This window comes from Terrapene carolina, unplaced genomic scaffold (assembly GCF_002925995.2).
Source record: "Terrapene carolina triunguis isolate 2854851 unplaced genomic scaffold, T_m_triunguis-2.0 Scaffold139, whole genome shotgun sequence".
Lineage (NCBI taxonomy): Eukaryota > Metazoa > Chordata > Testudines > Emydidae > Terrapene > Terrapene triunguis.
In genome coordinates this window covers 3,249,982-3,264,517 of record NW_020664490.1, presented here as the reverse complement: position 1 = coordinate 3,264,517, position 14,536 = coordinate 3,249,982, and the positions used below count along the sequence as shown (strand labels likewise).

At 38.2% G+C, this 14,536-nt stretch overlaps 1 protein-coding gene across 1 annotated transcript in view; it reads left to right on the top strand.

Moving 5' to 3' along the window:
* Positions 1 to 14,536, top strand: part of LOC112112818 (phospholipid-transporting ATPase IB-like) — a 422,105-nt gene that overhangs the window by 21,285 nt on the left and 386,284 nt on the right. Inside the window, exons 2-4 of the mRNA XM_026653425.1 lie at positions 5,947 to 6,046; positions 7,020 to 7,118; positions 10,375 to 10,420. Coding sequence (XP_026509210.1) covers positions 5,947 to 6,046; positions 7,020 to 7,118; positions 10,375 to 10,420 — 245 coding nt within the window. The remainder of the gene's footprint in view (positions 1 to 5,946; positions 6,047 to 7,019; positions 7,119 to 10,374; positions 10,421 to 14,536) is intronic.

The window sequence follows — 14,536 nt, the reverse complement described above, 5'->3', positions numbered from 1 at the left end:
ACACCCCCCTACCTGCCCGGAGGGGAATTAGCTTGAAAACTCATGTGGGGCACTCAGTAAAGAGCTCAACTGCTGTTGAAACCTGGCATGGAGTATCAGCTGCTGGATCTGGAGCCTGAACTGTGCTGTATTCAGAGTTACGAACATTTCAGAGTTATGGACAACCTCCATTCCTGCGGTGTCTGTAACAGTACTTGGGGTTGGGGAATCTCTTTGTTACAGAAGTGACTGCAATGGTCTAAAATGTTAACTTGGTTAAACAATTAATTTTTCCCCACTGTTTTAAAGTATGTGAAAACCATAGAGAGATCTGTGTGTTTAATTACAGTCTGCTTTACAAGAGTATCGTGCTACACTTGGGACTATAGAAATGTGAATGAAAACTAGATAAGAATCCTTTCAAGTAATCACAGTTGATGGCAACTAAAGTAACATTAACTTAGGGGGAAATAATTTATTGAGAATTCCACATCGTCAGGGATGTCTTCATTATATTGAAAGCATGAATATATGAAAATAATCTAAATACTGTTAATTGTCATGATTCATTAAATACAATGACATTTTGTGACTGCTTGTGATTGTGTTGAAGTGTCACATTTAGTACATAATGTGTGGTCTCCCCCTGACTCTCTGTATGCAGTATAACATATATGCTGGGTATGACTGTAAAGAATGTTATCTTCTCTAGAGAGAGGGTGAGGTAGGCTACACACCCCGACACCAAGAGGCTCTGGTTACACAAAGTAAACAAACAAAGTAAATTAAATGGAGCTGTAAAAATGAAATGACAAATTAATTACATCATATCAGTTTTAACAATTGTGTACAGGCCACAATTTTAAAATTAATTTTTTATTTAACTTTGTTCTAATTTTATGTGCCTCACTAAAGATCTGATCCTGCTGCCATTGTAGTGAATGGCAGATCTTCATCAGTGGGATAGAATCAGCTCCAAGCACCAAAATATGCTGGTACCTCTCATAATTTTGTTATTCATACTTAGATACAGCAAAATCCCATTAACAGTTGGGAAAAAAGACAGTTAAAGTAAAAGGATAACAGATTGCTAATCATGCTTAAGTTTTCTCACATGTGAAGTCCCATTTACTCTGTAAGTCAAGTTAACATGTTCATAAGTGTTTGCAGAATCGGGTATGTAATGAGACTTATATTTTATTAGTTAATCATTATGCATGGCAATTAATTAAATGGAAAAAGCAGACTTTTTTGTGAATACCTGTTTTAATATGGCAACATAGACTAGTGAATCAAAGGCACATGGTAGGTGTAATGTGTTTGGATTTTAAAAGAACATTTGATTATGTATGTCTCATTCTTACTCTGAACCTTGTTGTTAGTTTGGATATCAGTGCTGCCATGCAGTGAAATTGGCCAAAAGACTTCTTGGGGAGGACTGGAAATGCTCACTTGGTGCATCCCACAGAGAAGGCAGGGCTTACTGTCATGGTACAGTCTGCACCTTCCTTATGTGTGTGGGGGAGCTCGGGTGTGGTGGTGTCTTGGGTCCTGCGGTGTGGATCCTAAGGCAGGAGATTGGAGAAAACAATCTAACCCCTCTAGATTAAGAGTGCTATAGAAGCTGGTTCCCTGGGAAAACAGCTAGTTAAAAACAGGGGGGGCTCCAGGCAACAGCGCACCAAGTGCGTGCCTGGGGCGGCAAGCCGCAGGGGGGCGGCCTGCCGGTTGCCGTGAGGGTGGCAGTCAGGCTGCCTTCGGTGGCATGCCTGCGGGAGGTCCGCCGGTCCCGCAGTTTCGGCGGCAATTTGGCGGCGGGTACGCTGAAGGCGCGGGACCGGAGGACCTCCCACAGGCATGCTGTCGAAGGCTGTCTGACTGCTGTGCTTGGGGCGGCAAAATACATAGAGCCGCCCCTGGTTAAAAATAATCCGTTTGTCCCAGATACTCTGTTGGCTCTTGTAGAGATTATAGTCTCAGTCTTCAGGGGGCCAGGGGATGGCAGCTGCATTATGAGTACTGCATTACTAGTACAGCTGTGGGCAGGCTGTCCCAAAGAATGATACTAGCACACACAGATTTTGTGGGGCAGAAGGGAGTAATTTTAAATTGTTGGATGACAAGTAATTTTATGTTAAAAATTACTAGAAACATTTAGTCCAGAGAAACAAGAAGTGGCTGGCCAGCTCTTACTACTTGTTTCTCTTGCTGCCAAATCAGGGAAAACCAAAGTAAAAAGATGGAATTATTGATACAGGCTATTCATTAGACTATTTCAGATGATGTGACTCCCACTATGTTAGTAACAGAGGTTCTTTTACATACCTTCAGGGATGCCAGGATTAAAACCAAGCAAAGTAATCATAGTTATTAACTAGGGCTATTTTATTATTAAAGAAAGGAAAAGAAAACGTTCAACAAAAAACCACAAATGACACAATACAAGTGATTAACTGGTTACTTTAGTTACAATCTCTTCTGTATGCTTCCCTGCGGAGAGCTTTTAGGAGAGATTAAGCCTTTGCCAGTGGACTGTGTCTGGAGGGTGTTCTTCATCTGGTAAGTTAAGACCAAAGTTCACTGTTTTCCAAATTTATTTAAACTGTTTATAATTGGACAAAAGAATTTAAGAGCACGTGGGGCCTGTTTGGTATATCATTGGTAACCTAAACAGTTGATCATTGGGCAAAGTACGGTAAGTAATATTAACTAAGTCCTGTGAAATCAAAGAAAATATTTAAACCAGTTATTTAAAAGGAGCCATTTAAGGAACAGTTTTGAGATGGGAAAATTATGAATATTAAGAAACTTACATACAATTAAATCCCACTATTTTTTTGTTTACCAATGTTTAGCCCCTGTTACCTCTTCAAGAATATTTGGTCTAACCATTTGGTGATTAACAGGAGAAACTGTTAATATTTTTAAGTTACAAAAGCATTCCTTATCCCAATAAATATTCAGAAGAGTTTTAATTTAATCAGTTGGCAGTGTCTTAGTTAACTTCCTCTCACCAATCCGTGTTGAAGTCCTGGGGAGACTTTCCTTGGGTTGCTTTCCTTTTGAGGCTTCTCTGTTTTTCTTATCTGACTGTGGCAGCTTGCTTGTAGAGATGGACAGGATGAGTTGTGGCGTGCTTGCTGTTTAAGCAAGGTAGCAGAGATGTGTGTGTGTGAAGGGTGCTCCATTTGGAGTTTTATACCCTTCTTCTTTATATTTTCATGAAGATTTAGGAAAACATACCTCTTTCAGGCTTGTGTAGATTCCAAGTTGGTTGCTATCATCCTTTCACTGGGCTCAGTACCTTTATGGGTTTTGTGTAGGAGCTTCTTCGTTAAATGAATATGCTGCACTTTCTAACTGCCTTTGTTCTTGTGTTGGGAAAATCCCAGATAACCTTTTAAAGTTAGAGTTTAACATTTTATTTTTATTCAATCCATTGTCTGACATAGTCCTTCAGTTTATTTAGAGTTCAACAGGAAATGAAATTTTTTAAAGAAAAAAGTCCAAACAATCCTGTTCTTTTTACAAATCTTTTTAGTTTTTAATATAGTCGTTTAAAATTAAATAATTCTTAGAACTTCTTTAGTTTAAGAATCAACAACTCCTTGAGTAATTATTTAATTTTTTTGTCGTTTAAGTTTATGATTTTTCTTGTCATCTTGAGTTGGGTGAGGGAGCTATTTAAGCATGCCAATTTAATTAATCCTCCACTAATATAAATATTCTATACTTAAATAGCTTCTTACATCAATAATTAGTTTAGCAAGATCATTAGAGTCTGTTAGTACATGAGCACTTTACTATTTACATAGCAATGATATTAGGAAATTAATTTAGTGCTTTGCATTTAGTTAAAATACTTGCAAATATGCCGTTCAAAATGATTTGCCGTTTCACAACTGAACAAATAAACAAAGGTTTAAAACATTTCCAACTACACATGTTTTTCCTAGATACTTCTGAGTGAAGTTTTTAGAGTAATTATAAAATTCAACAAGGATATTTCTAGAATTATTTGTGTGGGTTTACTCTGAAATTTTTCTTGGGAGGGTGAAAAAGCCCACTTTACACCTAGATTTAGTCTTTGATAACGTAACCCTACATTCCTTTTCACAAATCAGGTCTTTTCCTAAAAGGTGAATGTTTTTTGTATGGTGTGTTTTCTTGAGACAAGGATTACATTTGTACCAAACTGGTATTTTATACAAAGGGAGGTGTCCTGGTTTGTTTGTCTCTGGGGTGACAGAAAGCAGAAGCCCTTGGAATTCCTCTCCTTAGCTTGAATGTTTTCTGCAGTTGAATAAACAAAAACATATATATGTGAGGTACTTTTCTCCAAGTACCATATATATGAGAATAATGATAAATATATACTAATCTTCAGTAAAGGCACAGGGAAGCTTAATTGCATAATATTAAAATAGTGTATTAATATAATTTTTGCATTAATATTGAGGTCTCTACCTCAATTTATTACTTAAAAACAAAGAGCTGAATTCTCCCCTGCATCCGGGGTCTTCTTGTTGTGAGGGGAAGGAGGTGGCCATTAGGGAGCCAGATACAGCTAGCTCCCTCATTCAGCACCAGTCTGGCCCTGACATTCCTTAGAGTAGCCCAGGTGCTACTCTAGCTTATACCACTAGATATCTTCTTCCAGTGGAGTGTAGTAGAGCTCTGCTAAGGTAGAGTGAAGGGGTGGCTGGTATGGGAGCCAGCTCTACCTATTTCATTAGCTTTATGCCAACAGAGAAATCCCTTCTCCAAGGATAAATCTTCACTGGCCACTTATGGGCAGAACACAACCAGTCTCCACTGCCCGAGCAGCACAAAGTGAATGCATCATACTGCAGGATCTGGCCCAACATATTTCCATTTCAGTTCTCTATACATTGTAGAGGTTCATGAGCCTAGGAATTCTATTTGGTACTCATGTTTATGCTTGCACTGGTCACCTATCAGCCAGGTTTGTGTTGTCACGGGGACATGGCTCATTACAAAACTGAACAATATAATGTCTTGGGCTTTATAGACTTTTCTCCTGAAATTGACCATGTTTTCATTTGTATCACAACATCTATTGTTACTTGTGCTGTCCATTATACAGCTAGCAGAGAAAACGACACAATTTATCTGAGAAATGAGTTTTCTTCCTAATCTGTCCGTATGGCTAGATGTATATCACCTTTTGCATTACTCTTCCTGTGGTGTAATTACCTCAAGATATCACTACACAAAATGATCAGCAAGGCTAATTCTGAAATTATCTATTATTTTTTTTTTGGTAGCTTAGTGCTCACAACGAGGGCTTTGAGTTCAGCATACTAGGTCAGTTCTGAGCCAAGAAGTGACTCAGAGTACGAAATAAAAGGCAGATTGTAAATTGTGTGGCACATTTCCATAATTAAAATAGCTGTTAATTCTTTAAAGTGTGGCTGTACTTTGAAAAATCACTGTAAAAAAATGGCATTGTGGAGTTTCCAGCCTATAGCCTGGTTATAACAGTTCTAGGCTATAACAATAACAAATGTAGTATTAATTGGACTTAACCACATGCTTAGAGATAAGCACATGCTTAAGTGGTTTTCTGAACTGGGTTCCTAATGAAGTACAAATGTAAGTGTTAGAGAGAACTGCCCATAGTATTGGAGTTTGGACAGATATTTTAAATAGATAATTTTTGTCTTCTGACTGTATCATCAGGTGATATTTGTTGTAATGATCAGAGATCCTGCCTTTCTGCGAGCCTTCAGGGTCCAATATGCGCTCCCTCAGAAGGGAGAAGTACAATATATTTCTATACATTATACATCTCCTTAATGTTTACCCACCACTTCCTATATTAACTTTGAACAATGAAGTCATTGCTAGCTCTTGAGGCACCATCATTTTTCTGCGGGTTTTTGTTGTTGTTACAGTACTGTCCTTTAACCAAGTTTTTTTTTTTTTTTTTTTTTGAACCTACAGTACAGCCAAGTACAGTGTGGTGACATTTCTACCTCGATTCCTCTATGAGCAGATTAGAAAAGCTGCTAATGCTTTCTTCCTCTTCATTGCCTTACTGCAGGTATGGTTTTATTGTTTTACCTTTGATTCAAAAGAAATTCAAATGTAATTACAAAGTAACTAAAAGAAAAACAAATCAAGTATGTCTCAATAGATTAATTGATAAAGTAGTCACCATTATCACAATGTGAAGTACATAACTTTAAACAGGAAATTAAAGGATAGTTGGAGATTTTGAAAGCTGTTTGCAAAGTAAATTCCAATTTAATAAGAAGTCTTGCTGCTAATTTCACCGTAAATTACTTTTAAACTAACCAAAGAGACTAAAAAAGCTTCCTTTTTTGCATACATGTGCTTGTAAAGCCAGGTTGTCTTAGTTACTATGGGCCAGATACTCATCTGGTGTAAATAAAGAAAATGCAGGTTTGCTGATTTACACCACCTGCATGAGTTCAACTGTCTAGGCCTGGGAGGGAGAGAGAAATGTATAAGTAAAAGAATTGTAGAAATTCGAAAATGGCCTATGATAGCTTTCCTTTGCGAAATAATGCTATGATTTAAAGGTCTGGTATCTCAGGGCCTTTCAGAGCTGTAAGCAAGTGCGTATAAACCATTGAGAAGCTGGGAATCTCCACTTTCTACTGTTTATAATGCTTCCCTTTCTGGTCCTGAATCTTGAATATCTCAGTGATACAGGACTTACTATGATCCATCCTGCACCTCTGACCAATACATTTTTAGGGGAAACTTGTACACTTGGGTGGGAGGGGAAGAAGGAAACATTTCTCTGACATGTTGTTTTTAATTGGTATGAAAATGGATCTGTTTGAATAGTCTCAAAGTTTATGATGTCAGAATAAGCCCCAGTATACGTGGGGTAGAGGGCAGAGTGCAGCTGAGACGATTAAGGTTCCATCCCTTATGGCTGCTGCTCTAGTTCCACTTCTCACTTGATACATTCATAAAATTCTAAACTTTACCTTATATAAATCATAGATTTGCTGCATAAAACAGTTTTATTTTGTCCTTTACAGCAAATTCCAGATGTCTCTCCAACAGGAAGATATACCACCTTGGTGCCATTGCTATTTATTCTAACCGTTGCTGGCATCAAAGAGATTATAGAAGACTATGTGAGTATAATTTATTTAATTTGGGAAACAGGTAGGCTTCCCACCAATGAAACACATACAGCTTTAGTAAATGCATCTTCAAGAGTGACACAGTAACCGTTGTTGGATCAAATCCTGAGATCTTTGCTTAGTTGTTACTCAGCCCTTAGTCAGGTAAATAGTCCATTGACTTTAAGAGGAGTTTGCCTGAGACAGGACCTCAGGAGTCGGCTCATTATCATTATTTAATAGTACTTTATTAAACATATGTATGTCTCACTAGGTGTGCTGTCTGTTTTGAATAATTGAATGGATCTGGGCTGGTGTGTTGATGTGAAAGCGTATGTACAGTAGGAAATGCAGATGAACTTTGAACTGGGTTACAAAAACACAATATTAAAACAAATGGAACTTCATCTATTTATATCAGCGGAGAATCTGCCCCATAATAAAAATATTTGAATTTATTTTATAAAGAGAATTCCAAAGTTTAAAACATATTGAGAAAAGCAAATTTTGAAGAGGCTATACATATATTTTTAATTGGAAGCGTGAGAAATATAAATATCTTTCAGTGCTTGCAAGAATAATCACACTCACTAAATCTCATCTCTTTTCACTTTCTAATACGTGTAGCACAAAAATTGCACAGAAAGGGGCAAACTTTCAAATTGGCTTCCACAGAGAATGTGAATTTGCATACCCAAATTTTAGCTTGCAGTGTTTTGTTTTGCACACTTCAAAGCTCCATATTTCTTGCACAAGTAGAGCAATTAACTATTTAGTATCCCAGTTTGCACATTTGTATCCAGCAGATCAGGGTGCAAAAAATCTTTGCCTAAAATTACATGTGTAAAAAGAACTAAGTGCAGTTCTGTTTGTGCTAATTTAGCTGCTGCTTTGTAAAATTTGGCCCAAAGGCTTCTCTGAGTAGAAACAAAATTGCTTATTTGTGGCCAAGAAATTGAATCTTTAATTACATATGGTAACAAAAAAAAAAAAAAAAAAAAGCTGTTTCTCTGTTTTCTTTTCCTCTAAACTCAAGTGTAGTATGTTCTCTTTAAGTAGTCAAAAGTTAGATTTTGCCATCCTGAACAGTATCTTAGGTCTGGTCTCTAGAGCCTTTAATTCTGCCCTTTCTTTAAGAAAAGGAGAAAGTATAGTTGTACATTTTATTATCAAAGAGATTAAAATGCCCATTTGTTTAGCAATAATGTCACTGGTGGATGAATATCAGAAGGAAGATATTGAGGGCCGTTGGCACATGACTGAGATGGATCGCTAGGGAACCTTCCAGTGTTTGGATAAACTTTGGTTACACATCCATTTTGGATTTTTCTCTGAACAGAACCTTTGAATCTTTTGAAGTTGGCCCCTCAGTGGAATTTAGATTCCACTTCGGGAAAACAGCATTTTGCTTAGCAATAAATCTCTGCCAAAAAGAAAGGCAAACTGAAAGCAACATCCCCTTTTCATCTGACAAATAAAAAGACATCCCTAATCAGAACTGACTTTCTTTTGTAGTAAGCCAGCATAATCTAGTCCTTTGCCTTTGAAATGTAGGTAAATTCAGTAGCCAAGAGACCTTTCCTGACAAGCAGATTGGAAGACAATGTAAAGGATGATTGTCACCGGGGGACACTATTGCTCCCCAGCTCCAAGCGTGTACTGCCACGCCCAGTCTCTGTCAAGGAGGTTTATAATTCTATTATAACAAAGGTTACCAAACAAACAGAAGACCATCTTAAATCAATACCTGGCCCTCTTGCTTCTAAGCCACCCATCCCAGGGGTCTCTGGCACTCAAGTTCCTGGCAGTTTCCTCCTTCAACAGCTCTGCTCCCCTTCTGGGAATGCCTACACAGCGAAGAAAAACCCATGGCTGGCCCATGCCAGCGGACTCAGGCTTGCAGGGCTGTTTCATTGCTGTGTTGACTTCTGGGCGGTCGCGAGCCTGAACAATGGGACCCTCCCACCCCACAGGTCCTAGAGCATGGGCCTGGGCATCTACATAGCAATAAAACAGCTCCACAGCCTGACTCCCGCGAGCCTGAGTCAGCTAGCATGGGCCAGATGAGGGTTTTTCTTTGCTGTGTAGATGGACCCATTGAAGCCGCAGCCGCTGGGTTGCTTCCTTCAGCCCCTGGCCCCCTTGCTCCAGGGACCTACCACCGGAGTTAGCATGGTTTTGCTCAGCTGTCTCAGTCCTTCCTTCCCTCAGCTGCCTACTAGCAGCCCTTTATAGGCCCAGGTGTAGCCCAAGTCTTCTTTAATGAACTGGATTGGGCTCATCTGCTCCAGTCCAAGGGGAGCTGGGCTCAGTCTATCCGCAGGGACCAGCTACCTTGTGACAATGACCCGTATATTCTCACATCAGACAAAACAATACCAACTATTTTAATTGACATTCAAAGCTGCTGACTCAAATTGAGGTCCTGCGGCTAAGTGAACTAAGTTAGAAAAAGTTTCCATTCCAGACATATGGTAAACAGGGAAGGGATATGGAAAAAATTAAAAATGGAGGTAAGAGGATTTTCTCCCATCCTTTCTCAAAATGGTATTTCCTAGCATTCTCATCCACACGCCCTACCTAGAAAGGCACCCTCATTTGCTTTCTTAGTTAGGTATAAATGTACTCAGCACCCTACGATTGTAAAGTAACTTAAGACAAAGCCTTTCAGACAAATTCTGACACTTGGCAAGTGTAGATGAAATATTAACAAATACAAGGGGAAGAAAAATTCCTGCTCAGGTGAGCAGTCTGTTTTGTAAAATAAGTATTACAGGATTCCAGGAAAGTAGGGTTATTGTAGTCAAAAGGTCTGTCTCCTGTCAGCTCTTGAATTAATTATGTCAGTTTTTTTACTGTATTTTAAGAAGCTTTGAATACATAATGCTAGGACAAATTACACATAGAATATGTGTAGGCAACACACATCATGTAGAATTATTCACTTGTTCTCATTGCATTTTTGGAGGCAGCTTTTACCTTGCCTTGTTATCTGTTGTTACTGAGCAAAGTATAAGTGGTACATTTTCAGCATAGTGAATACCACCTCCTAATTTAGATGCAAAAAGTCGATATCGGTCTTTTGTAATTCTAAGCAAAAAGGTGCATAAAACAGCATAGACGATCTAATTTAATTGACAAGAGAGAGTTCTCTGCCTTGTTCTTTGCTCCTCCAGTTTTTGCCTTGTTCATTCAGCACATGGGTTACTAATGTGGAATCTTCCTGAGTGTAATTAAATGTTTTTTATTTTTTTTTGTTTCATGACAGAAACGACATAAGGCAGACAGTACAGTAAACAAAAAGAAAACAATAGGTAAGATCCTAATGTGTTTCATTTTTTTAAACTAAATATTATGCAGTAGGAATGGCCAGATGCAAATGTATTGTTAAGATGAATAATTATTTTAAAACTAATAATGTATTATCTTCTGATTCTATAAATTCTAAAGAACTAGAGGAAGATGTACATGCATGACTGTTTGAATGCCAGGTGCTGATAATTAGTCATTTGAAATTTTTTGTCTCATTATGAATGATGATATGAAGAACTTGGTGGGATAAGGGGTGTGATGTCCTGGGATGTAGAGACCTCTGCTTCTCTTGAACCCTAGGACACCAGTCTTACTGAATGACTGCATGGAGGCATTGCTCTTTGTTAATGCAATCCTTACTGTTGCTGTATCAGTTCATCCATAACTTATTTAAAAAATGAAAAAATATGATTAGTACTTTGGCTGCACTTAGAATCTTTCAAATGGAAGAAATGCTTTAAGTGAAATCACTGTGTTTTTAGGTATAGTTTAATTACTCTAAAAAAAAAAAAAGCTTAGCCTCCAGAAAAACACTTTGGAGAGCAAATTGCTAAAATTTTGAAGATCTACTCGTGTGTGATCTTTGCAGGTGTTTGCATGACCTAAGTGCAGTTTAATATAGCACTATTGGTTGGTTGCACATTGGGGTTTTGATCTCTAAGCAATGTGTTACCAAACCAGATATGGCCTGCTATTATTCCATACTTTTGACTTTCTGTAGGACCAAAATATTCTCTCATATACTTGCACGTACAGCCTACTGATTTCAAGGGGAATTTATTATGTGAATCCAAAGGCAGAGTTTGACTTTTGGTTCTTTACATCCACATTTTGACCAAGGGCATTCCTTGCTGTGGCTTTCAAATACAAAATAGTCTTTTTACTCATTGCAACTTCTGTGTGGCTTTCAAGTGCATTTAGTTCATGAGAATGTATTGGTTAATGTAGTCTTTGGAAATAAAGGGCAATATCATCCCTTCATCCATGTGGGGCAGCAAAGATGTGATTAGTGAGAATCCTGTCATAGTGAGCCCGAAAATACTGGGGAAGAGACATCTCAGGGCTTGCCTTCACTGCAAAGTTAACTTGAGTTGTAATTCAAGTGTTGCCCCAACTCAAGTCCCATCCATACACACAAACCCTTAACTCGAGAATGGTGATGTTTTTACCAGTCAAAGGGCATAGTCTACAACATGAGTGAGCACAACTTGTCAGCTGCAAACACAATCACTCTGTGTTGCTAATACAATTACTGTGTAGTTCAAGAGTTATTTTGCAGTGTGACTACTCTCACTCAATCTAGGCTAATTTGAGAGAAGTTAACTTGAGTTATCTACACTCTAGTTAACTCTGCAGTGAAGATTTCACCTCAGATGCACAGAAGCAGGATTTACTACTTATTTTGGGATTAATGTACTTTGGTCTTATTTTACCTAGAGAAGAGTGATCCCCCTCTAAGGTATAATCTGTTGAAAGCTCTCCATAGAAAGACACACAGAAGAGATTATAACTGAAGTAACCATTATTCACTACTAGCTAGTGCTCTGTTTTTCTTTTATTTTCCTTTCTTTAGTTATAAAATTGATAATTAAATGATATCAATTATTCAATTAATAAAATAAGTATTATGCTTGTCTTGTGGTGTCCCCTAGGGCACAGTAAGAACTCCATCTGACTAAAATAGTGGTGGTCACATCCCTGAATTAGCATTAAGAGCGGCAGTTAAGATTTGGCCTATCGTTTCTTGTTTCTGTAGACTATAAATTGTTAGTGGTTTTTGGAAAAATAAAAAAAAAAATAGAAAAGTTTAATGGAAAACTCCAAGACTTGACAATTGCAAAGACATCCAAGAATCCTGTTTGGGAGGGTGGGAGGATGGGTTTGCTGCCCTGCAGGTTAGGAGGAGTTCTCCTCCTTAAATAGCATGAATGTTCCAGGATCTACAGGGAAATCCAATGGATTTCAGGATATTCATATGTTGGACAGCTTCTCCCTACTGTTTCCCAACTCTTCCCCCTGCAGCAGCCAAACTGGAAGTGTCTTCCTTTTACCTGCATCCTCCTCCCTCCAAAACTTCATGGGGAGGTCAACGTCATGGAAAAGGGACTTGGCAGGAGTTAATGCTAACCTTGTCAGCACAAATTCCCATGAGGGGATTTCTGAATAAGGAGTTGCTGATTCATTATCGGATAACTAATTATTTCCCCAATTAATATAACTATTTTATACTTAAATAGCTTCTTGTGTTAGTCATCAGTTATAGCATTAAAAGACCTTGCTATATTTATATATAAAACATCTGACTATTCACATAACAATGGTATCTGGCTGTTGTTATTATATGAAGTATTTACATTTCAATAGAAAATATTTGCAAATAAACATCTCAAAGGAAGCTTATACCATCTTAAACATTTGAGGGAGAACTTTTAAGACAAACCCCAAGTTAGATACAAGTAATCGATATCATCTGGAAAATATTTCCAAACCATAATTTTCCCACCCTTGAAGTTTGAAGAATGAAACTTCAAAGTGCCTGTAAAAGAAATCTGTTTTTTCACTAAGAATATTTTCAGAATTCTTTTTGTGGGTTTAAACTAAGGCTTATCTCTTTGCAAAGAGGAGGAGTAAAGACGTCCACTTCTATGACTTAGGCTACGTCTTCACTACGGGGGGGGGGTCGATTTAAGATACGCAAATTCAGCTACGCGAATAGCATAGCTGAATTCGACGTATCGCAGCCGACTTACCCCGCTGTGAGGACGGCGGCAAAATCGACCTCCGCGGCTTCCCGTTGACGGCTCTTACTCCCACCTTCGCTGGTGGAGTAAGAGCGTCGATTCGGGGATCGATTGTCGCGTCCTGACGGGACGCGATAAATCGATCCCCGAGATGTCGATTTCTACCCGCCGATTCAGGCAGGTAGTGTAGACCTGCCCTCAGTTTAGAGCTCTGATAACACATCCTTGGTATCACAGTGGTTCTCAACCGGGGGTACATGTATCCCTGGGGGTACGCAGAGGTCTTCCAGGGGGTACATCAAGTCATCTAGGTATTTGCCTAGTTTTAGAACAGGCTACATAAAAAGCAATAGTGAAGTCAGTACAAATTAAACTTTCATACAGACCTGTTTATACAGCTCTATATACTATATGCTGAAATGTAAGCACAATATTTATATTCCAATTGATTTATTTTAAAAATGAGAAAGTAAGCAATATTTCAGTAATAGTGTGCTGTGACATTTCCGTATTTTTATGTCTGATTTTGTAAAGAAATAGTTTTTAAGCGAGGTGAAACTTGGAGGTACACAAGACAAATTAGACTACTGAAAGGGGTACAGTAGCCTGGAAAGGTATTATATCCTGTATAAAGAACATCCTTATGTCCTTTTACATAATCAGGTCTCTTTCTAAAACATAAATATCCTAAGAATGTTTTCATGAGATAAAGAATCTGTGTAAACACATTTAGAAGCAACAAATATGGTTTCATGGCTAAACAGATGTCACCCCCTTTGACGCTTTTGGTGATGATTCTCTGCTTTCCTAGGAATTTCTTTAATTAGCTCGAACATTTTAGTTAGCAACCAGATTAATTTTTAATAAGTACGCAAATGATCATTCTTCACTCATCATGTGTATGAAATTAATGGAAATATTTCCTTATCTTCACTAAAGGTGAAGGCAAGTATGTAATAACCTAAACCTACATACAATTATAATAAAATTATTAATAACCACGTTTGCATCACTGTTGATGTCTGTTCCTCAACACAATAGAACCCTGATCTTTTTTTTTTTTAAGATCATAGAGGACACTCAAAAAGTTACATAAAAGTGGGGCTTCAGATAATCAGTACCTTCAAGCCTACCAGAGGTCTTCAGTGCTATAGGAACTTAACATCAGCACTGAGAACTTAGGAATGCCCTGACAAGGAAGCCTGAAGCTAAGCTACCTAGTCCTGTGGGGTTTAGTAGCTGCACAAGGGTTTAGCTTCAGCCCTGTGGAACTTAAAACTCTGTAAAACTGAATCACCACCTCCATAGAGATCTGCAGGAGTCAGGGCCAGCTCCAGCATTTCTGCCGCCCCAAGCAAAAAAAAAAAAAAAAAAAAA